This window comes from Astatotilapia calliptera, chromosome 6 (genome assembly GCF_900246225.1).
Source record: "Astatotilapia calliptera chromosome 6, fAstCal1.2, whole genome shotgun sequence".
NCBI lineage: Eukaryota > Metazoa > Chordata > Actinopteri > Cichliformes > Cichlidae > Astatotilapia > Astatotilapia calliptera.
In genome coordinates, this window is record NC_039307.1 from 29,982,877 (window position 1) to 30,007,318 (window position 24,442).

Here is a 24,442-nt window from a genome sequence, read left to right on the forward strand (position 1 = left end):
CTAGAAGCACTTTCTGTGGACGATGCTGGCGCCAGACTCATCGTACTCCTGCTTGCTGATCCACATGTCCTGGAAGGTGGACAGAGAAGCCAGGATGGAGCCTCCAATCCATACAGAGTACTTCCTCTCTGGGGGAGCAATAATCTGCAAGGGCATATATATATATATAAAAAACACCCAGCACGCCCCTGCGGGCGGTTTATCCTTCAAGCTCGGGTCCTCTACCAGAGGCCTGGGAGCTTGAGGGTCCTGCGCAGTATCTTAGCTGTTCCCAGGACTGCGCTCTTCTGGACAGAGATCTCCGATGTTATTCCCGGGATCTGCTGGAGCCACTCGCCTAGCTTGGGAGTCACCGCACCTAGTGCTCCGATTACCACGGGGACCACCGTTACCTTCACCCTCCACATCCTCTCGAGCTCTTCTCTGAGCCCTTGGTATTTCTCCAGCTTCTCGTGTTCCTTCTTCCTGATATTGCTGTCATTCGGAACCGCTACATCGATCACTACGGCCGTCTTCTTCTGTTTGTCTACCACCACTATGTCCGGTTGGTTAGCCACCACCATGCAGCACTACGGGCAATACCTACAACCACAATTACTGATATATATATATATATATATATATATATATATATATATATATATATATATATATATATATATATATATATATATATATTTTTTTTTTTTTTTTTTTTTTTTTTTCTTATATTTCGGGTCGATGACTTGTATAGACTAAGAGGCATCCTAACCAAAATGACTACCACAGCATTCTGTAGCACTATGCAATACCTTCTGCTATGCACTTAGTTGGTCATGGGTTCATCCTACAGTAGGCATAAGTAAGCATAAGTAAGCTTAAGTCCAAGCTATGCCAGAACTCCCTCAGGAAAAAAGAACAAGATGCTGAGCTTGAAAACATGGTCTCCAGCACAGTCTCCAGACTTAAATCCTCTTGAGCTGGTTTGAGATAAACTGGACCGAAGAGTGAAAGCAAAGCCACCTACAAGTGCCACACATTTATCGGTACTTTTGCAAAAGATATGGGAAGAACTTTCTGAACAGTATTTGATTTCTGTTTCGAAAGAATGCCACATGTTCAGCTGCTATATCTGCTAAAGGTGGCTACTTTGATAAGTCAAAAGTTAAGAATACATTTTGGTCTATATATTGATTCCATGATTTATTTTTTAACTGCAATTGCTTATTTGTAGCTGTCATTTCAGAGTGCAATGAGACATTAAACTACATAATTTTCAATAAAAAACTGGAAAAATTGGCGCGTTCTTTTGACGGGTAGTGCAACTTGAAAAGTAGTTGATATATGAAGATAAATTTTCACAACAATCATATAAATAAATCTAATTTTTGAACCATAAAATCTAAAATCATAAAATTCATCATAGGAGATGGTTGAATAGAAAATGTGGTCTGAGATGAAATGTACCATATGTGTTTAGTCATACAGAAACAACAGCATGAATACTGTAATAAAATGACTCTTTTGCTATACTGACTGTATAAGTCTGAGTGCAGTAATTTGCACTGCTATTAACAGTTACTTCACGCAGACACCAGTGTAGTTCAACATTTGTTTTCTACTTCAGCTTAAGTCTGATGAGTCTAATTTATAAACAGCAGCGCCCATGCTGCAGCTCATCATTTCTGATGCATCACAGTGCAAAGATAGAAACCCAAAGCATCTGCAAAGGCAAAAAAAAAAAAAAAAGTTTAAGGTAGGTTGAAGGAGTAGGAGGAAACTGGTGTCAGCCCTCATTACCTGTGCCATCCTTTCCCTGTTTATCTTGGGGTTCAGGGGGGCCTCTGTGAGGAGGACTGGGTGGTCCTCAGGGGAAACTCTCAGCTCATTGTAAAACATGTGATGCCAGATCTTCTCCATGTCATCCCAGTTGGTAACAATACCGTGCTCAATGGGGTACTTGAGAGTCAGGATTCTTCTTTTGTTCTGTGCCTCGTCACCCACAAAGCTGTCTTTGTGGCTCATACCAATCATTACACCCTGGGCAACAAAGAAAAAAACAATTGTTACAAAATTTACAGGGTATTTGAGGTTTATAAAGTACTCTTGAGGAATATGTAATGGAATACCTGATGTCTGGGGCGTCCAGCAATGGAGGGGAACACAGCATGTGGAGCATTATTTCCTGCAAAGCCAACTTTGCACATACCGGACCCATTATCTATGACAACGGCAACAATTTCGTCTTCCATTTTCTGAACGAAAAAAAAAAGGTAATAGAGGTTTTTTAGACTTGATGTTAAGCAGTAATCTGGGTTAAATCTAGCAGATAGCCTGGATAAAAAGTCTTGTTGTTAAAGAGAACGAATGCTGGATGTCGCAGTGGCGCAGTGTTCAGTGTTAAGTGACCTTAAATGACAATTTTCTTCATAGGTCCAACGACAGCAAAAATGTTAATTTTACTTGTTCCTTCTACAAAATTAGTTGGACCTGCAGTCATCAGCCAGCACTGCAGGCCTTGCCAAAGCAGATGCTAACTGTAAGGAGTTAGCATCTGCTTTGTAGTCTAACAAATACTGATTTGTTAAACTACAAAACTGAAAACATCGATGACCATAGTTATTACATACCATCAAAAATCCACTCATCAGCTACTTTGTTAGGTATAAGTGTTTAAGTGCTTGTTAACACTAGAACCCCTCGCACAAAGGTAACATGATCCTCTGATTAACAGAGGCCATACCAGATAGGCTTGAACAGAATTTGGATTGAAGGTGATAATTTAAGTAAAAATTAAAAAACTCTAAAGATTTTACTTTCCAGAAATTGTCCTGATCTCCACCAAAATTTGGCAGGTCTACCAAATATGAATGACCTAAACCTTGGTTCAAGATAAGTTACATTTTCAGTTCTACAGTATGTTGTGTTAAAATTATTGTATAGTTTCTTGTCAAAATCTGGAAATACTGATACGACTCATCTGGTTTTAATTTATACTATAATCAAAGTTATTTACAGTTAAAGTTACCTATAACTGTAAGTGTAATAGAGGGTAGGGGAGAATAGGTGCTGAGTGTATATATATATATATATATATATATATATATATATATATACATATATATATATATATATATATATATATACATATATATATACACAGGGTGGGCCATTTATATGGATACACCATAAAAAAATGGGAATAGTTGGCGATATTAAAGTCCTGTTTGTGGCACATTAGTATATGTGAGGGGGCAAAACCCTCAAGATGGGTGGTGACCATGGTGGCCATTTAGAAGACCACCCATCTCCCATGCTACAGTTAGCAAACTGCTTGCTAAGTTTCGTGAAACTGGTTCAGTGTTGGATTTGCCAAAATGTGGATGCAAGAAAACTGTCACTAATGAAGAAACATCAGCTTCATTCAGCAAGAGCCCACAGCGTAGCACTCGCCTCATGTCACTGGAGAGTGGCATTAGTCGAACATCCCTTCGGCAGATATTAGCTACTCACAAATGGCACCCTTACAAACTCCAGCTACTGCAGCATCTCAACGAGGATGACCCAGATCAGCGCACAGAATTTGCAGAATGGGCAAAACAAAAATTGGAACAGGACCCTCAGTTCACGCAGAAGATTTTGTTCAGTGATGAGGCAAACTTTTATGTGAATGGTGAAGTTAACAAACAAAACCACCGCTATTGGTCTGACACTAACCCACATTGGATGGATCCCTCCAAGACTGTTGGAACAACAAAAGTGATGGTTTGGTGTGGTATATGGGGTACAACGATAGTGGGTCCATTCTTCATCAATGGAAACCTCAAGGCCACTGGATATTTGAAATTGCTACATGATGATGTGTTTCCCTCTTTATGCACTGAAGCTGGCACGTTCCCTGAGTTTTTCCAGCAAGATGGTGCACCACCACATTATGGGTGCCAGGTCCGAGCATTCCTAGATGAACAGTTTCCTGGAAAGTGGATTGGTCGTCGTGGGCCAGTTGAATGGCCCCCTTAGACTTTTATCTTTGGGGTCACCTGAAGGCAATTGTCTATGGTGTGAAGATACGAGATGTGCAGCACCTGAAAACTACGGATACTGGATGCCTGTGCTGGCATTTCTCCTGCGGTGTTGCTATCAGTGTGTGAAGAGTGGGAGAAGAGGATTGCATTGACAATCCAACACAATGGGCAGCACATTGAACACATTTTATAAGTGGTCAGAAACTTGTAAATAACTCATGAAAGAATAAAGTTACATTGAAACCAAGCACACCATTGTTTTTCTTGTGACATTACCAATAAGTTTGATGTGTCACATGGCCCTCTTCCTATTGAAAAAACAAAAGTTGTTTCCAAGATGGCCGACTTCTAAATGGCCACCATGGTCACCACCCATCTTGAGGAGTTTCCCCCGTCACATATAATAATGGATTGCATTTCTATAGCGTTCAAAGCACTTTACACTATTCATTCACTCTCACATTCATACACTGGTGGAGGCAAGCTACAGTTGTAGCCACAGCTGCCCTGAGGCAGACTGACAGAGGCGAGGCTGCCATATTGCGCCATCGGCCCCTCTGGCCAACACCAGTAGGGGGTAGGTGTCTTGCCCAAGGACACAACGACCGAGACTGTCCGAGCCGGGGCTCGAACCGGCAACCTTCCGATTACAAGGCGAGCACCCAACTCTTGAGCCACGATCACATATACTAATGTGCCACAAACAGGACTTTAATATCACCAACCATTCCCATTTTATTACGGTGTATCCATATAAATGGCCCACCCTGTATACAATATACTCAAATTTTCAATTGAATCTGCAACTGAAGCAGTTGGTTAGTATGATTTTGACTTTTTGAATTCCAGATGTTCGACTCTTGTCTAATTTAAAATAATGACAAAAGTAAGGAATAAATATTGAGTTTGGCTCAATGACTCCACTGTGCTTGTTCCTTAGTTATGTTATGTCTATATGATGGAAAGCTTTAAGTATCCGTTACTGAATATTTTTTAATTTAACTTTTAAACATGTTAGTTTTATTGTTGTTAAAATGTACAAGTACATAAATGTCATTAACTTAAAAAAAATAAAAATAAATTTGCCTTAATTTTTGTTCTGCTGACATCCTTGGGTTTACAGTGTGTGTATGGAGGTGTTTTCATTATATTCTTTTGCTTCTTTTTCTAAAAGATAAAATATTTCATCACTTGTCTTTGTCAGCTATTAGAAAATCGTTTTTGGTAATCTAGTAGATATTTATTTAACTATTAAAACAATATTTTTTTTACAATTCTTAAGTCAAAGTCATGTCTATTCAGAGTTCAGACAGGCATTACAAATGGTATGATTTAATGGGATTTATTTGCTTAGTCAAAAGTTTCTGTTTTTGTCTTTCTAAAAAAGTCATCACATACCAATGTGTTGATGTCAAAGGAGAATAGCTGGACTGCTTTGATGTGACAGCAAGGCAACATTAACTAAAATAATCACTTTTTAGAACCAAAGAATGCAGAAGAGCATTTCTGAACATGCAAGACTTTGAAGCAGGTGGGCTAGAGCAGCAGAAGAACATGCCAGGTGCCACGCCTATCAGCTAAGAACAAAAAAAGTCTCCAAAACTGCAAAATAAAATTGGAAAAAGATTGTCTCATTGTCTCATCTGATGAGTCTCAATTTCTGGTGTGACATTTCACTGGTAGTGGTGTGTTTGCATGAAAGTACAGATGCAACCTTTCTTGTTTCAGTGGTTCAGGCTGGTAGTGGTGTAATGGTCCTGGGGATATTTTCTTGGTACACTGGGTATAAGCCGAGCATCATCTAAACACCAAAGTCTGCTTGAGAGTTTTTGTTAAACCGTGTCCCTTTATAGCCACTGTATACTCATCTTCTTATGGCTGCTTCCAGCAGGATCCCTCACCATGTCACGAAGCTCAAAACATCTCAAACTGTTACTGGTACTCAAATGACCTTCACAGTTCCAGATCTGAATCCAAGACTGCACCTTTGAGATGTTTTGGAATAGGAGACTTGCATCATGATGACCTGTTGCTTCACAGTAAGAAGGTCCTGGGCCTTTCTTTGTGGAGACTGAAAGTTCTCCTTGTGCAATCGTGGGTTCTCTGCGGGTACTCTGGCCTCCTCCCACAGTCCAATAACAGATGAGGCTTCATCATTAGGTTATTCTTAATTGGCTGTAGATGTGAATGTGATGTGGATGTCTGTCTGTCTCTCTTTGCCAACCCTGTGAGAGACAGCTGACCTCTCTAGGGTGTATCCTGCCTCCGGTAAAGTCTGGAGCTTGAATCATGTAGGAAGAATTAAGGCAGTTCCGAAGGCAAGAGGTGGTCTACGCATAGCTACCAACACATTTCTACGAAAGCTGTCAATGTATAACAAGTATAATTTAAGTGGTTATTTCAACTAAAATGAGGACTTATAGAAAACCTGATCTTTTAACTTAAATGGTGAAAAAAAAACACTTCCTGGTGTTTAAAATACAAAGCTTAAAATGTCAAATGAAAACATTTTATACATGAGAAAAACTTCCATTGGCATTTAGCACTTGTCTTACTTGTGTGAGGGAGCGTATTCAGTGTAGGAGGACTGGCAGTAAGCACTATACACTCCAGTGGGATTTAGTATCTGAATTTGACTGCAAATGAAGGCCAATAAATTGGAGGATTTTATCAGAGGTCGTGCTGCAGCCCCTCTCCATAAGAGCAGAACTTTTCACATGAGTTACTCTGATTGGCTCAGACACATCCACTGGGTATGGCATATACAGTCACTGGTTCTGCACTTTGGCAACACGGGGGGAGAAGTTCCAGTAAACTAACCTATGTACTGTCAGTGTTAACTATCTGGGGTCGGGCAGTGTTCAATAAATCCTATTTTTATCATCTGTCCAAATTATCGCAGTGTGCACAACTTTGATAGGCATTATAAGTATTGTGAATGGGGCCAATAAATCCTGATTATGTCCATTATTCATATAACGTACTCATATAACATACCCTTCCATATTTGTGCACTGGAAACCTAACAGAATAACTAATTTATATAATTTAATTAATGGGATAAATGTGATTTCACCAGAGCATTTACGTGTTTGCTCATTTGCAGATACCAGGACACTGGGTCTTGAGGCCACATGCACTGGAGGCACAGACCACATGGCACTCTGTGCCAGAGATGCATGTGGTCCGACTTAGGGGGGCTAATGTTTACAGCATGATTGTGATGAGACTATAAATTTCTTATCTCCCATCACCTCTCTTCACCTAACCTATGGTGCATGTGATTTTCAAGGACTCATTAATCTTGTAGGCCTGAATGAGATATGATTAACAGTTGTGGAATTTCCCATACATACCTATGTTTGGTATCAAAATAAAGCTATTACCCCTGTTATCAATTTATTACACATGAACACATGAACATTGTAGTGGAAAACTTGTATTTCAACACACTTAACCTTTTGTATACTAATGGTATATGATTGTAGCCTTCTTGTAACCTGACTGTGTGTACAGTGACAAACAAATTACTGTAAGCTGCAAGGTCATGAGACGTTTTATGTCTTTGTTATCAAGCAGGTGCCTATAAGACCGTGATAATAAAGTTCCCTAGAGCTGATGAGACAAAGTTTATATGCACACAATAAGTATAAAAAAGCAGTTTTCTTTCTGTATTAATACTGGTGTTACGACTGTCCGTGCTATATTGGTACATTTATAAAAGAAAGTAGGGACATGCAGCGCCAAAAGATTGTTACTAATCAAGTGTCTCAGTGTTTAAGTGTCAAAAGCAAGATAGAAACCAGATTAACCTCCTGTCACAGCAGTCACTGCACAGCAGCTTACAACATCTCAGACTGCAGGATGGATAGATGCCCCTTAAATCAAAAACTGGTTAGTTCTGCAAGATCACTTTATGAAAATACTAAGATGTCATGGTCTTGGGTCTGTGACACAGTTTTTATGTGTTTGGACTTTTGATTCTGTTTATTTAATATTGTGAAGTTAAGATTCTGTTCCAAGTTCTGGTTATTATGATTGAGATCCCTCTGTTTAATATTTGTTTTCTCAGGTCTTCTTAGTTTTGTTATCTAGTCTTTAGGTTTTGTTATCAAGCCTCTATGCCCCATACTCTTGTCTCTGCAGTCTCAGTGTCAAGCTTGAATGTCTTTTTCTGAGTTTCTGAGGCAGAGAACATAGAGGGAGAAATAATGAAAGGTGTTTTCAGTGTGGAGCCACAGTACATTGGTTTAATGATTGATCTGAAAAGGCAGGAACTGAAACTGTTTGACTCGGGTCGGAGGGTGAGAAGGGGAAGGTGTCATAGCCCAAAGTATTTCCATATTAACCATTCACCCAGACAGTAGATGAAAAGAGGGGGGGGGGTTACATGACATCCGTTTTGTCCCTGGAGGATGGGAAATGACCACGTCCAGTGGCATATATCTCTGTCTAACTGAACTCAGAGGCTGGAGGCCTTAGTTTGTTTGTGTGCAGTAGGTGTAGCGAAAAGAACAGTTCTAACTTTGTCTGACTTTGTAGGCTACTCGGATTTAATCCTTTTGCTCCATGTTCCTGCCACAATGGCTTCTCCAACACACATACATAGTCACCAGATGCTGGAAATTATCAAGTAAACATACTTTTTAACTTTACTGGAAAAAATATTTATTTCATTTAATAATTTAAGGCACTACACTAAGGCACTAAAATGGCCCCTAACAATCGGGAATAGCGTTTTGTTCAAAAGCTGTGTTCCCAGTACTTTAGCATCAAGGTAGGGACTGGTGCACAGTGGCTCTGTAACTGGTCACAGTTAGGTTACATCAAGTGCAGAGCAGCAGAGATTAATTGTTAATTTAAACTGATGAGACACTTAGATTCATTCACTAAATTGAACATTTATACTATAATAATATGAAGACCTTTTGGCTCTCGGAGGAGGCGGACGCACTTTTTCTCCTCTCCTCTCCCTTATCTTCCCTGGTTAGTTCTTATGTCCTTGTCTAGTCTTGTGTTTTTTTTGTATTACTTTCCCTGGAACACTCTCTCACAGTCTGTTTCTAAAACCTAAAGAGAATTATGGATTTGATCAACTGGTCTCTGAATGCTGTTGACACCCTTTTCTCAACGAGAAGTCTGGGCTAGGGAGAGCCCGAGTGCCCTGGAGGGACTTTCCCTGCCGGATACACGATGGATGGGTGGCAGACATGGAGGATCGTGTGCCTGGCGGGAATGTCAATCGAGGACGCTGAAGATATCTACCTATTCGGAACCATGATAACAGGGTTCTTGCTGATCGGAGCTGGCTTGGCCCAGGCTTAACGGAGAATTAAAAAAAGCGGAACCAGCTGTTCAAACCCCCCCAAGGCTGCCCACTGGGATTGAAACGATTGGACGAGGCGCGACTTCTCAGAACGGGCTCATTGAAAGCAGCATGGTTAAGACCTTGGAGACGCTTACAGCTGCCGTGAATACTCAGAATAACACCTCTGAGCATATATTGGGTTACATCAAGGAGAGGCCTGCTCAAAATAACACCTTTGAGCGAAAGTTGGATTACATCGTGGAACAGCTCACTGCAGTCGTGAGGTCTCAGAATCGGCTCTCTGAGCAAAAGAATGACAAGACCACGGAGCGCAAGTTTGATACCATCATCGGGAAGCTCGCGGTTCTCCAACGAGAGATTGAGAGACCAGTGTTGGAGTGTTAAAGAACAGCTTTGAAATTCTCATGAGTTGTTGCAAAAGAAAAATTACCATCATAATCCGGCTACCCCTTCGGCGCCAGCTGTGGGCTCAAGGCTGGAGCCGAACAAAAACTCCCTGATAACGACTGTGTTGAGTCTGTTCCTTCCCATTCCCTACAAGGCCACCTGGGTTGGCTGGTAGACTGTTTACTTAGCCTGGCGGGGCGAAGGACACTGTCTCAGCTGAACTATGGACACGCACACACATACATATACTGATACTGATAAGCACTCACTGACGCATCACCCTCCCTACCCCGGATCCAACGCCACCTCCAACGCTTACCTCCCCTCTGATGTGGACATCGGGTCAGCTGGAGGCGCAGTCGACGATTGCAGCGGTCCCAGATCAGATGTACACACTGGAACACTTTCCCATGTTGCTTGTCTGTGTTTATTGTGCTATGGTGTGTTGATATCTGTGCATTCCTGTATTATCCTTTTGTGTTACACATTTCGATGTTTTTTCCTCGCTACCTAGCCTGACCTGTCTCCCCAATGTGATGTTTGTGTATTGTTTGTACGGTCGGCAAGGTCTGTCATCTCGGTTGTGGGCAAAAGACCTGCAACGGACAAATAAAGGCTATCTCATCTCATCATAAGCAGTATACTGTCAGTGTAGGGAACGAAAATCAGGGAAAACATTTTGTGAAATATTGTGTTGCATCTCATTGAATTCAGTTGTGTAAATCCATAAAGAGCAGTAAACCTATTCGCAGCAGCAGCTGATCACAGCTCGAACACTAAGGAAATCTGCTGGAGCCCTCAGTGTAAAGTATTGTGAGTTGTGATTCTTTTCCCCACAATGAGCCAATAAAACCGATTTTAGGGTTCCCACTTAAACCCTAAAATCGGTTTTAGGGTTTAAATTGAATACCCCTTTAACCCCGGACTCATCCGATTTTTCTGTTTAGCTGTGGAGGCAAAGTAAAAGGAAAATTTTCATTCCCATGTACTAATATTATTGGTATTTTTATATTAATAGCTATACTAAAGGCTATCTCTTCACCAAAAGAGCTTCTTCTAACAGCTGCTTTTTACTTTCTTATTCTGAGTTCATTTTAGAGCCTGGACTTTATCACTTTTACTTGAGTAAAGAAGTACAAGAAGTTCGTTAGCTATTAGTAGCTTCAGTATTTTTTTTTTTCATCTAGCAGCTATATATAGCTATATATATATATATATATATATATATATATATATATATATATATTAAGCTGCCTGTACTTTTGCCTCCCTTGACAGTTGGACACATTTCTCTTGTTTTGCTTCCTTTCTTTATTTCTCTGTTTCAGTTAGAGTTGACTGTGCATTCATCTTTTCGGACAAATGCTCAGTCAACTCAGTTCATCAAGTGCTGCAGCCTCCCTGGCTACCAGTCCAAGTATACCACCGACGGTCGTGCTGTGAGAAAACAGTGCAGTTGGCAATGACCAAGAAGTAAAATATCTGTAGATATAAAAATAAATAATAAACACATTCAATAAGTAAAGCAAGTGAGACCAAAAACAAAAAAAGCTAACAAAAAACTAAAGAAAAATATCACAAAACTGATAATCTTTTCTGTCAATTTTGCTAAACCATTTTAATACAAAAATCTTGGCAGATACATCTTCATGAAGCTGAAATTGCTGCATTTCAATGTTTTAGAAGAAGAAGAAGCCATAATATTTCATGTTGGATTTATAGGTTTACTAATTTACTGATATTTATCAACACATTTCCAGTATTTTTTGGAAACATTTCTTATTTTTGAAATACATTCAAGTGAAAAAGAGTTTGTTACAGAAAAACTAAGTACAAATTCACACTGAATGGGATGCTCTATGCTTCCTGCAGAGTTTCTCCCCATGAGAAAGCATGGTGCCATAGCCAAAGTGATGGAAAAATGGAAAAGGTGTCGGCTAGGCATGCACCAGTTTGGTGCTATAGGCATGTATGCAGAGCCAGTCATTTCTTTTTCTTGCAGTGTGTGTTTTGGTGGTGGTGGGGTGGGGGCAGTCTGTCTAGAAGCACTTTCTGTGGACGATGCTGGGGCCGGACTCATCGTACTCCTGCTTGCTGATCCACATCTGCTGGAAGGTGGACAGAGAAGCCAGGATGGAGCCTCCAATCCATACAGAGTACTTCCTCTCTGGGGGAGCAATAATCTGCAATGGCAGAAGTAGAGTTGTCAGCAATGAAAACACGCCACATTTAAACATCACAGACTGAGGATTGAGCAACAAGAATTTTACCTTGATCTTCATGGTGCTGGGTGCCAGTGAAGTGATCTCCTTCTGCATGCGGTCAGCAATGCCAGGATACATGGTGGTACCTCCAGACAGCACAGTGTTGGCGTACAGGTCCTTACGGATGTCCACATCGCACTTCATGATGCTGTTATAGGTAGTTTCATGGATACCACAGGCCTCCATACCTGTGGAGAGTTGGAACGTTAGTGATCACTCAGCTACAACTGCTTAACAATTCACAGAAATCTATCTTAAAGCTGACGCTGCTTACCAAGGAATGTGGGCTGGAAGAGAGCCTCTGGGCAACGGAACCTCTCATTCCCAATAGTGATGACCTGTCCATCAGGCAGCTCATAGCTCTTCTCCAGGGATGAAGAAGAGGCAGCAGTTCCCATCTCCTGCTCAAAGTCCAGGGCAACATAGCACAGCTTCTCCTTGATGTCACGCACAATCTCACGCTCAGCTGTGAGACAAGAAAACGCATTACATTTAGGCTTTTCTGGGGGTTTTCCTGGTGTAAACCATCTTTCCTTGACTGTGTCCATTTTCTCACCTGTGGTGGTAAAGTTGTGGCCCCTCTCAGTCAGGATTTTCATGAGGTAGTCTGTGAGGTCCCTGCCAGCCAGGTCCAACCTGACAATGGCATGGGGCAGAGCGTAGCCTTCATAGATGGGCACAGTGTGGGAGACACCATCACCGGAGTCCATGACAATACCAGTGGTACGACCAGAGGCATACAGGGACAGCACTGCCTGGATGGCCACATACATGGCAGGAGTGTTGAAGGTCTCAAACATGGCCTGCAAGGAGAGCAGGAGAAAAGAGATGATCAGTGAAACTAAAAGCCAAAGTACTCTGAAATAAGTTTCTATGTGTTAGTTCAATTGTACGGAAAGAACAGCACACTGGGTTGAATTTTAATAGTAAAACTACTTTATAGAAAAGCAATTTATTACAAAACTCCTTTGTTACACTGACTCTACAAGTTAAAGTGCCGCAACCTGCTCCATTCTTCTTTTTTTTACATGCAGACACCTGGAGAAAAAACCTGGAGGGTTGAAGGAGGATGAGGAAAGACAGATTGAGCAGGGGAAGAAACACCCGAGTGGCAACATAGTTTCCTGTTGTTGGGCACTGCAGCTCAACAGTTTCCTGACTTAGGGGGAAGTTCGTCAAGGTGTCAGCTCTTGTTACCTGAGTCATCTTTTCCCTGTTTGACTTGGGGTTCAGGGGGGCCTCTGTGAGCAAGACTGGATGCTCCTCAGGTGCAACTCTCAGCTCATTGTAGAAGGTGTGATGCCAGATCTTCTCCATGTCATCCCAGTTGTTGACAATTCCGTGCTCAATGGGGTACTTGAGGGTCAGGATTCCTCTTTTGCTTTGTGCCTCGTCACCAACATAGCTGTCTTTCTGGCCCATACCAACCATTACACCCTAGGAATGCAAAGATCAGTGTGATTATGAAAAGGTCAGCAGTTATGAAAAGGTTACAAGGTATGTGAGGTTTATTAAGGAATATGTACCTGATGCCTGGGGCGTCCAACAATGGAGGGGAACACAGCACGTGGAGCATCATCTCCTGCAAAGCCAGCTTTGCACATTCCAGATCCGTTGTCAACAACGAGGGCGGCAATTTCGTCTTCCATTTTCTGTATGAAGGGAATAAAAAGGGAGGAAAGGATTTTTAGATCAGCTGTTAAGCTGTAGTGTTTTCCATGTGGTATGTTTTATCATCTGACATCGCTGGCACAGGGTTCAGTCGAAACCCAGTGCTCAGTCTGCCCATTGCTATAGAAGGCTGTTAAGAATACTTTTCACACAATCATCTCTAGGATTTACAGTAAGTGATCTGAAAAAGAGAAAATATAATGTGAGCTGCAGTTCTTTGGGTGAAAATGCCTTGTTGATGCCTAATGTTTGAGGCACATAGTCAAAATCCTTCAAGTTGATATGATGGCTACAAAGACAACGACCACACTAGCTGCAACTCCTATTAGTTGGACAATAGAAGATCGGAAAGCCAGTGGCCGCTGTGATGAGTCTCAATTTTGTGCTGTGGCATTTAATGTAGCATAAACAACACAAAGCACTGGCATTTCACAGTGAAGATCTTTCTTCCAAACCAGCCTTTCCGTGGGGACTTTACATATTCTTCCTGTGCCTGTGTGGCTTCCCTTCAAGTTCTTCTTTGGCTTCCTCCAATCCAAAGACAGATGTGGACATGTTCAGTGTTTTTTTCCAAGATATTTTAAATAGGGTCTAGGTGTGAACTGTATAATCCTGTTAAGTCAGTATCCCCCAGAATCTCTCTGAAGAGTACGTTGTTGAATCTATTTCACAAAAAAAAAAACAAAAAAAAAAACTAAGGCAATTCTTAGTGGAAAAGTTGGACTGGCAAGGGGATAGGTAAGTTTTAGAACCGAAGAAGCCTCTTGGATCAAAGGTAGAATGTCTTCTAGAAACTTGAAGAAGTCTGGACGCTTTCTTTCCAACTCCTTAGTCAATACATTTCTACAAACTACAGATGGCATCCTCTTGGAATGACTGAAACCAGCCCATTGAAGTCATTATGCAAATGTACTGTTTATAAGATTGGGGAAACCTGCAGTCAGCTGAGACTGAAGAAATCACTTGGATGAGTGACGAAACGTTTCTCCCACAAAACGCTACGTCCAGATGAACAGAATCAACTTTTGGAGATTTACTTACCTGGATGATTGAGCACACATCAAGACGCCATAACAAGAACATTATACATAACAAGTGGTTTCTAATGATCGGTTCAACTTAAGTAAGAAATTTAAGTAATGGGATTAAAAGATACCACTTGTTTGAAATGTGAAGTTTACAATTTGAGAGTATTTAAAATATAAGTAAAAGACATTCAGTGGGATCTGCTGTTGTCTTACCTGTGTGAGGAAAGGTTTTCAGTGTAGGAGAACTCTGACTCAGGGCTGCACTCCCATAGGATTTAGTACCTGAACTTGACTGCAATAAAGGGCAGTAAATTGCAGGATTTTATCAGGGTCCGTTCTGCAGTCTCTCTCCATAAAAGGAGAACTTTGTGCACAGCTCCCGCTGATTGGTTCAGTTTCATCCACTGGGTGTGGTCCATGCAGAAAATTGTTCTGGGCTCTGACATAACGGGGTGGACAAGTTCCACTAAACTAACCTATGCACAGTCAGTGTTATCAAACTGAGGATAGTTCAATGTTCAATAAGCCTTTTACTTTATCTGTCAGAATTATTGCAATAGTGCTGATACACAAGGCCAGTATGAGTATGAAACCAGCTGAAATATTTCCTTTTATGTATTTGTTATTCGTCCACTAGGAAGCACATTTAATAAATCCATTCAGTCTACAGTAGAATTGCTTTGCCATGAGGTTTCCTGAGAATTGGTCCATGTATCCCAATCACAACATGTGTAAAATACCCATGTATGTTTGTACACTGGAAAATTAACAAAATAATTAATTGAGCTAATTTATTTCATGACACACAGGAATATTGTAAAAGTGGATTTCACTATTGCATTTTACCAGTTATTTGCACATATTTGGTAGTGATTTCAGTATATAGGGTTGGGCATTTACAAGGGATTGGGAGATTATAATCTTAGGGTCATTGACAGCACAGTTAACACCCTATCTGACTCATTTGCTCAGGCATACCAATGTCCCTCACACATCACCAATGTTCCCTCTAATTTTTCACGTGTCTGAGCAAACTCCCTGAGCGGTCCCTTGGACTACTGTGAGCGACATCAGACGTGTGCACTGTGGTCATGCCAGCATCGAATCCATCCAAGTTACATGGTTTATTCAAATAATCAAATTACAGCATTTATGTTAGACTACTTTTAATTAACTGCTTTAGCCCATTTACAATGAAAATGTAAAAAAAATCTAGCCATTGACCTGTGTAGTATGTTAACACTATTGGAAGTAAAAAAAAAAAACTTGAACTCCAATTTTGAAAACACAACTTTCTTTCATCCCCCCCCCCCCCCCTTTTTTTTTTTTTTTTTTTTTATAAAGCTCTGACTTGTATTATGACTCTGTGGTCTGGGAGAGAGTCCTGTAACTCTCTGTCTGCAAAATATAGTATATAATGACCAATGCTGGGCAATTAATTATATAGTTACTTCTTTAAAAAAGTAACTCAGTTTGGCAAACAGATTTTTTGCCAAACTGAGTGGAGATCACAAGTTTTTTTGCAGCTATTTTTTTTAAATACAGCCAAGGCATTTTTAAATAAACATTTAAAAACTATTTACAGAACAATCAGCTGATCTGCATCAAATTTGATGCCACACAAATTATTTGTGCCACTCCAAAAAATACTTTCTGTCCACTATGAGATAAAGGAGAACAACAGCCTGATACCTGCAGGCCTGACAGCAGGAGATGTATCACTCCTGTAACACCTGTAACATTTAGCAGTCGCCTCATTGTTCTGACACACACAACAAAACTATTGACTACACGACACACTAACGACACAAGATTTGCGCTAAACGTCTCAAATCTCTCACATCTCAAAGCACCGCCGTCACTCCTAAAACTTCCCCCCGTTTTTTAACAACTAGATGCCTCGTTGCCATATCATTTTTTGATTGGTCGACATGGTAGTTTTTTGGACGAATAGGAAAGGGAGAGGGGGTGGAGTTTGTTTTTGCTCACAGGTGAGCGCTTTCGAGCCTTTTTTCTTATAAAACGCCGTTTTTACCGTTTATTCCCGCAGTAAATATAAACAACGACAGTATTCAGGAAGAAAACCAAACATTGCATTTTTTTTTATCATAACTCTGGTTTTACGTGGCCTATCAACACAATTTAAAAACTGGTATAAAGTCCACACTTTTTCCGTTAATTGTTCCGTCTGCTCACATCTCCAATGGTTTTACACATTGTCATCAACGTGGCTTCACTCCACATCGGCCACGCCGCTTTGCTAGCTAAAACACCGGTGTCGGCACATAAGGACGCTGTCAAAGCCTGTCGACGACGGTGATTAGCTGCGTATATACGAATGAATCGCATCATTGGCTGGACTATGGGATAAGGTGGCATCGTGACTAACACTGCAAAACAGAATTGTTAAAGTATTAATTTTAATTTCAATTCAGGTTAGGTTTTTTTGTGCGCAACACAGATTTTCTGTGCGCAGAGACCGTGCCAGCAGTGCGCAATTGCGCACGTTCGCAGCTTAGAGGGAACATTGCACATCACACGTGCATAAATAGAGTGACAGCGTGACAGTGATAGATTTGGTCTGGCGGAGATGGGTTAATGTTTACAGTATAACTCAGGAGACTGTAAATTTCTAATCTTCCCTCACTTCATCTCTCCGAACCTATGGTGCATGAGACTTTCAAGGATTAACCTTTTACACCTGAAGAGATACGATAAGCACTTGCGCAGTTTTCAGAACTTACCTATACATGGTTAGGTCACAAATATTTGGACAGAGACAACTTTTTTCTAATTTTGGTTCTGTATATTAGCACAATGAATTTTAAATGAAACAACTCAGATCCAGTTTAAGTACAGAGCTTTAATTTCATATATGGAACAAAGAGACTGCATAAAAATGTGAGGAACTGAAGCCTTTTTTAGCGCAATCTCTTCATTTCAGGGGCTCAGAAGTAATTGGACAAATTAAATAACTGAAAATAAAATCTTCATTTCTAATACTTGGTTGAAAACCCTTTGCTGGCAATGACAACCTGAAGTCTTGAACTCACGGACATCACCAGATGCTGGGTTTCCTGTTTTTTAATGCTCTGCAAGGCCTTTACTGTAGCGGCTTTCAGTTGTCATTTGTTTGTCGGCTTTTCTGTCTGAAATTTAGTCTTCAACAAGTGAAATGCATGCTCAATTGGATTAAAACAGTGGTTCCCAAAGTAGGGGGCGTGCCCCTTGGTGCAGAGCCTAGCATAACGGACATAATGGACAGGTTTGGACAGAAGATTTTCTTGTAAAACAAAGGGGGCCTAGCAAAAAAAGTTTGGGAACCACTGAATTAAGATCAGTTGACTGACTTGGCAATTCAAAAATATTGCACTTCTTGGCTTTAATAAACTCCTAGGTAGTTTTGGCTGTATGTTTTGGGTCATTAGCCATCTGTAGTATGAAATGCATTTACAAAATCAATTTGACTCTAGGCGGGCAGTATGTCTTGAAACACCTCAGAATACATTTAGCTGCTTCTGTCCCGTGTAACATCATCAATAAACACTAGTGTCCCAGTGCCAGTGGCAGCTTTGCACGTCCAAGGCATCACACTGCCTCTGCCTTTTTTTTACCGATGATATGGAGTGCTTTGGATCATGAGCTGTTCCACGTCTTCTCCATACTTTTTTCTTGCCATCATTCTGGGGAAGGTTGATCTTGGTATCATTTGTCCAAACAATGTTTTTCCAGAAGTGTGCTGACTTTTTTTACATTTTTTTTTTTTTTTAGCAAAGTCCAATCTAGCCTTTATATTTGTAGCATTTCATGTTCCTTTTAAGCCTTAAGAGTATAAAGGAAATGTACACCATTAAGTCCTGCTCTCAAAATCTGATATAGATGTAACACTGTCTGTGAAACTGGATTTAAGTGCTTAAAATTAAAATTTAAAAACATATTTAGCACCATCTTTTGTCAGTACGGAACTGGACGTTATCTGGTTGGTTGGCTGGTTGGTTGTGGCAAATAGACTTACATTAATTTTAGCTAACTAGTGACAGAATCAATAACTCAGAGGAAAGTGCAGTGCAATTTGCTGAGATGTCCAATGAAAATTACATAGTTTGTCTTCAGATAAAAAAAATAACATCTAATCTTTACGTAGATGCCAGTTGTCATCGTGAGACACTAAGTGATCTCCAAGATGTTCTCTTAGACCTTACAAAAACCCTTGGATGCTATAACTTTTTCAATAGTTATAATATCATATAGTGGTATATCTCACAGAGGTCTGAGCACTGCTGTAAATATAAGTCTTGCATCGGCTGAATCCACGCCAGTCCACTAGAGACACAGGCAGCTAAAAATGAAGTTCACATAAAGTATGTGCTACAGTTTAAGTTGCTGCTAACTAACTCTCCATCTCTACCCTCAGGGCTCTTTTCACCCACTGCAGCGACCCAGACAAACAGGTCTTCAACATACCTGGCTTGACTTCTGAGATGATGGCACTCATCATTAACTTTGCATACACCGGCTCAGTTTCCATAACGGGGGAAAATGTAGTGGAACTTCTCATGGCAGCTGATCAATTCAATGCAATGGACATTGTGAAACTCTGCTCTGACTTCCTCGGGGAGCAACTGTGCCCAGAGAACTGCGTTGGCATTTGGCAGTTCACAAAAGTATGCTTATCACCCGAACTACGCACCAAGGCCTACCACTACATCATCAGTAACTTTGAGCAGGTTGTTCTTGAGGAGGAGTTCCTGCACCTAACTGTGGAGGAACTTACTGACATCCTTGATAGAGAGGACCTCAATGTGCAGTTGGAGACCACTGTGTATGAAGCGCTTACAAAGTGGATTAGCCATGTACCTGTACAACGGAAACAACACCTCACCGCTCTGTTGTCCAAGGTCTATAAACTTTCATTACTACATTTAGTTTGGACTTAAATCTTCAGCATTTAAGTCATAGATTGAGTCGATCCATCTGGGTATAAGGATGCTTTAATATCTTGAGATGTTGCTCTTTTCAGGTGTAGCCAAACCACATTTAAGAAATTCTCTTCAAGAGCATTAAAACCGTATCAGATCTCTACATACATACTATAGAATAAATTATATTTATTAAGTATAGTTGCTAGGGCTATGACTAAAAACTGTCCCTGTTGACGAAAAGGCTAATGGTGTCTGACTTTGGTCTCTCTCTTGCTAGCAATAAGAAAATTAAACAACATTAGGAGCATTATCCTAAAGAAGCTTGAGTTTACTAAAACTGATGTAGTTGAAATTCATAGTCACATTCTCTTCTGTCATCTCTCTATAGGTCCGACTGGGATTGATGACGTCAGACTACCTGAAGGACCATGTGCTGTCTAGTGAGCTGGTGGAGGCCAATTCTGAGTGCCTGTCCATGATAAGTAATGCCATCTTAGACATACATGATCTAGGAAGCAGACCCTTCATATCTGCCTTGTATCACCCTCTTGCTCGTCCGCGCCTGCCTCATTCCATCCTGCTGGCCATTGGGGGGTGGAGTGGTGGTGAGCCAACTAACGACATCGAAGCCTACGATTGCCGGGCTAACCGCTGGGTCAATGTAACGAACAACCTCGAGTGTCCTCGTGCTTATTATGGAGCCGCATTCCTCAACGGGTACGTCTACTCCGTTGGTGGCTTCGACGGGGTGGAGCATTTCAACAGCGTCCGTAGGTTTGACCTGACCACTCGCGCCTGGAATGAGGTGGCGCCCATGCACTCCCGCCGCAGCTATGTGAGCGTGACTGTGTTGAACGGGTTCATCTATGCCCTGGGAGGCTACGACGGGCATGTACGACTCAGCAGTGCAGAGCGCTATCAACCTGAACTCAACCTGTGGAGTCTTATTGCACCGATGCACGAACAGAGGAGCGACGCCAGCTGCACAACACTTAACAACCGGGTGGGTGAAGTAAAAGAGTAGCAGAGAAATAGAGTAGGGTTTCAGGCACACAGGCCTAGAGACCTGTCAGCAACCTTTGGTAACAACCAGTTGCTAGGGAAAAATGTGTACTCCTCAGCTGGTTAGGCAGTGATTGTATGAAAGACTACAGATTTCTACAGCAAATAGTTTGAGTATTTGCAGACAAGTCAGAATACTCCATGCAAACCTCAACAGTCTGCTTACGACCAAAGGAAACACAAGGAGGCTTGTGGTGCAACACCTTCCTGGTTACAATTTCACAGTAGTGACAGCCATCAACCTCCAGCAACCACTTGCCAACCAGTCAGGGAATACACATTTTTACAGTGAAGCGAGGTGCAAGATAGGTCACAAACTGGTTTCTATGTTCATGTTTTCAAATTTAAAAGTATAGTTTAAAGTTGAAAAATATACTAATATATATCTATTTTGTTTCTAACTGATCACAAGTGCATCTTTGCATTTATGTACAGTACTTTACTTGAGTTGACTTGTCAACTAAAATATAACAGATATTACAAAAAATTGTAAAACACATCATTCTTTTATTATATTAAGATCCCATATTACAGTTATTTATCTGCATTCCTGAACAGAAAAATTAGCCTTATTGATTGCATGTTATGTTTGATTCATTTCTGGCTTTCTGACTCAAAGAAGTCCCACATACTCAGGTAAAATTTGGGTACATAAACATGTTTTTATGAGAGGTAATTGTAAAACACACACATTTGTTAATTGTCATATTTTTCAGTTGGACACTTGGGTACTGAGTATCGGTCTTACTTCACAAATGATGTGGAAACATTTCACTTACAGGTAACATTGTTTCCAACTGAAATCTAAGAAATGTAAAAATTTTTAATGTCCCTTTTTTGTTTTCAGATTTACATTTGTGGTGGACTCAATGGCAACGAGTGTCTGCAGACAGCTGAATATTACAACCCAGAGAGCAACCAGTGGACGATGATCAGTCCCATGAACAGCCGCCGCAGCGGGATAGGTGTCATTGCATATGCGGATCATGTCTTTGCAGTAAGACCACAAAGTAGTGCTGACACTCACGTAACATACAAATCAAATCTGTAATGTGCTTTGATCAGCAAGGCTTAACACAGATTTGGCTGACACAGAATTTGGCTAACTTTGTTTTGTATTTATCAATGATCAGATTCCTATCCTGACCACAGGTTCAGAGAAGGCATTCTTACTCATTCTATGTATTAATTTAACTGATTAGTGATGTTTCTGCCTCTCTCTTTTTTTTTTCATGTGCCTCATTCCCAAAATGTTGTGTCTTTGATGATTTCACATTTCACTCAGTACAACAGAAATACTTATTCAAAACCAACATTGTCATCTTCATCGTTCCATAGAGGACATATGTTAGAGACAATTTCAAACTTATCCTGCAACACCTTTAGAAAAATGAGGGAATAAGCCAAGTGATTAGAACTCATCCTCTGGGGACGGTAGGCCATTTTAGCTGTAAATTTATCTTGCTATTTGCCTTAAAACCACTTATTTAGTTGTTTTGCAGCTGCACCCTTTGGTAAAAAGCAAAGATTTTAGTCTCACCTTCTGAGACACACTTCTTTATTTAGCTAGCTACCGTTTAGTATTTATTTTAGTCTCTATTCAAAAAAAGGAAAAGTTATCATCAGCAGAATGCAGTGACCTTACCCTGGTGCTGACCTCAGGGTCTTTGATCAGGCTTTTAGGCCCCAAGGCCTATCAGGGCTACTTTAATCTGTTATAGGAAGAAAGGACTGGAACTCAATGTTCCTTTTTGGACTAAAGGCAAAAGAGCTTTGAAGACATTTATACGGAAAACACAAATACTTTGTCGAGGGCTATTCATCTTTGTTGATAATAGCGTGGTGTAATAGACAACAGTGCTTTAATAGCTGTAGTTGAGGCTTGAGTGAAAAAAGGTCTCATACAGACTTCCACAACAGCTGGCTTCTACTTTATTTTACTTTTTCCTTTTAATTCAGAAGTCATTTTCACACACCACTGCACCCTGATCTTTTCTAGACATTCCCAACAAATGTGGGCCTGTGAGAATGCAAATACTGGGACGTTAATGAGCCTTTTTTAAACAACTTTTATGTGTAAACTCCATATAACAGCATGAGAATATGTCAGGTAGGTGTTCGCTTTATCCAGGTAAAACCCTAAACCAATCAGAGTATTTCCAGTAGTCAGATCACACCTAAGGTAAACAATTTCCTTGTATCTGCTACATATTAAGGGCAACTTTGGACAATATTGCAACTTAATTCTTCCGTCACTTTCTGGAGTATCTGTGCAAAAGCAGCTAAAGACATATAGCAGGTGCATTTTCTTACAGGGGTACGGTGAAGCTGGTTACACTTACATTCAATCATTTGAGCCACGTATTTACTTTTAGGTTGGTGGCTTCGATGGAAACAACTATCTGCGCACCGCTGAGGCTTACAACCCGCATACCAACACGTGGAACCTCGTGTTCTCTATGCTGACCCCCCGCAGCAACTTTGGCATTGAGGTAATTGATGAGCGCCTCTTTGTCGTCGGGGGTTTCAATGGCTTCACCACCACTTCGGACGTCGAGTACTACACCGCTTTAACCAATGAGTGGTATGAGGCGTGCGACATGGATATTTTCCGCACAGACTTGAGCTGCTGTGTGATGTCCGGACTTTCCAACCTGACTGAGTACACCTTTCCTCGTGACTTCCTGCCACTTGAGGATGTTCTGAAATTAGCAATGGAGTCAGCAGAGTCCACGTAAAATCTTTAAAGTGCAGTACTGCCATGTGTCAACATCTGAGTCTCGAACATGAAGGACTGAAATAAATCTTTAGAGCATTAAACTGCTGGTGAACTGGACATTTTATGTATGTATCTCAAAAACTTTCAGTAGGAGAGCCTGCACTGTAGATACTGGGTTTTATTAAGAGAATGCAATTGCAACAATAACAAATTGAAAAGATTTTTTCATTCCCTGTAATGTATGGCTGCTGAGCAGCCATACCAGACATGCACACAGGGTGACCAGATCACAATAAGCCGCATGTCGGACTTTTCAACTCTTGCTAGGTAAACACCATAAGAATAAAGGGAAGTTTTCACTCTCCCTTGTTATTTCAGCTGCGGTTCTGTCTGGTAACAGTCTATAGGTTTGAGTAAGGATGTATCCAATATTTTACAGTTGTACTAGCCAATACCCAATAAAGCAATTCTTACTTTTATACCAAACTAGTCAGTCTCAGCTTAGTCAATTTACTCTTTCACAGTAGAGCCTATTTTCTGAATAGTCTTCTGTCTAAACTCAAGATTAAAGAAAAAAAAAATCTTAAAATTAACTAAAAGCGAGGCTGTCTCTGCACTGCACAAACCAAACACAAAATGTCGGCATGTTAGCCAATATTATCGTGCACCCTTAATTATAACACTGGGCTAACCTGGCCAAATTACAAACAAAAATCAATCACAACCAACATGGACTGTAGTAGCCGTGGAAGGAGAGAGGAAGTCCTTTCCTATAGTCCATCTGACCATATTGGCTTTACTGGCCAATAAAAGCAGTCCACTCAGCCATGCCAGAGGGGCCGATGGCGCGATATGGCCACCTCGCTTCTGTCAGTCTGCCCCAGGGCAGCTGTGGCTACAACCGTAGCTTGCCTCCACCAGTGTGTGAATGCGAGAGTGAATGAATAGTGGAATTGTAATTAAGCAAACTTCCTGTCACCCACACCATTTCCTGTCACACACACAGCACGCAGCTTCTCAGAGCAGCTCAAGCTGCTTTTCTGTTTCTGCAGGCTA

General features: G+C 40.9%; 3 protein-coding genes across 3 annotated transcripts; 1 reads left to right on the plus strand and 2 right to left on the minus strand.

Annotated features, from left to right (window-relative positions):
- On the minus strand, nt 1–10,061 carry LOC113023436 (actin-1-like). Its single transcript, XM_026169432.1, has 4 exons — nt 10,040–10,061; nt 2,109–2,234; nt 1,636–2,019; nt 1–144 (listed from the first exon to the last, which is right to left on the minus strand). Exons 2-4 carry the CDS (start codon nt 2,229–2,231, stop codon nt 1–3), a joined length of 651 nt encoding a protein of 216 aa, XP_026025217.1. The 5' UTR covers nt 2,232–2,234; nt 10,040–10,061.
- A 1,369-nt stretch (nt 10,062–11,430) lies between these two features.
- On the minus strand, nt 11,431–13,665 carry LOC113024470 (actin, cytoplasmic 1-like). The gene is made up of 6 exons (XM_026171593.1): nt 13,511–13,665; nt 13,182–13,421; nt 12,541–12,787; nt 12,259–12,450; nt 11,991–12,172; nt 11,431–11,903 (listed from the first exon to the last, which is right to left on the minus strand). Exons 1-6 carry the CDS (start codon nt 13,631–13,633, stop codon nt 11,760–11,762), a joined length of 1,128 nt encoding a protein of 375 aa, XP_026027378.1. The 5' UTR covers nt 13,634–13,665; the 3' UTR covers nt 11,431–11,759.
- Nucleotides 13,666–16,626: 2,961 nt separating this feature from the next.
- LOC113023326 (kelch-like protein 10) lies at nt 16,627–23,487 on the plus strand. Its single transcript, XM_026169345.1, has 5 exons — nt 16,627–16,674; nt 19,098–19,581; nt 19,994–20,608; nt 21,515–21,664; nt 23,043–23,487. The coding sequence occupies exons 2-5, from the start codon at nt 19,165–19,167 to the stop codon at nt 23,403–23,405; spliced, it is 1,545 nt and encodes a 514-aa protein (XP_026025130.1). The 5' UTR covers nt 16,627–16,674; nt 19,098–19,164; the 3' UTR covers nt 23,406–23,487.
- The last annotated feature ends 955 nt before the right edge of the window (nt 23,488–24,442 follow it).

Bases quoted from the DNA above. Each gene is read 5' to 3' on its own strand.
- LOC113024470 (XM_026171593.1), bottom strand. From the start codon at position 13,633: ATGGAAGACGAAATTGCCGCCCTCGTTGTTGACAACGGATCTGGAATG. The intron at 13,422-13,510 runs GTACATATTCCT...TTGCATTCCTAG, and splicing joins TTGGACGCCCCAGGCATCAG to GGTGTAATGGTTGGTATGGG. The intron at 12,788-13,181 runs GTAACAAGAGCT...CTCTCCTTGCAG, and splicing joins ACAGGGAAAAGATGACTCAG to GCCATGTTTGAGACCTTCAA.
- LOC113023326 (XM_026169345.1), top strand. From the start codon at position 19,165: ATGATGGCACTCATCATTAACTTTGCATACACCGGCTCAGTTTCCATA. The intron at 19,582-19,993 runs GTCTATAAACTT...ATCTCTCTATAG, and splicing joins TCACCGCTCTGTTGTCCAAG to GTCCGACTGGGATTGATGAC. The intron at 20,609-21,514 runs GTGGGTGAAGTA...TTTTGTTTTCAG, and splicing joins GCACAACACTTAACAACCGG to ATTTACATTTGTGGTGGACT.
- LOC113023436 (XM_026169432.1), bottom strand. From the start codon at position 2,231: ATGGAAGACGAAATTGTTGCCGTTGTCATAGATAATGGGTCCGGTATG. The intron at 2,020-2,108 runs GTATTCCATTAC...TTTGTTGCCCAG, and splicing joins CTGGACGCCCCAGACATCAG to GGTGTAATGATTGGTATGAG. The intron at 145-1,635 runs GTTTATAAATTA...ATGCCCTTGCAG, and splicing joins GCTGCAGCATGGGCGCTGCT to ATTATTGCTCCCCCAGAGAG.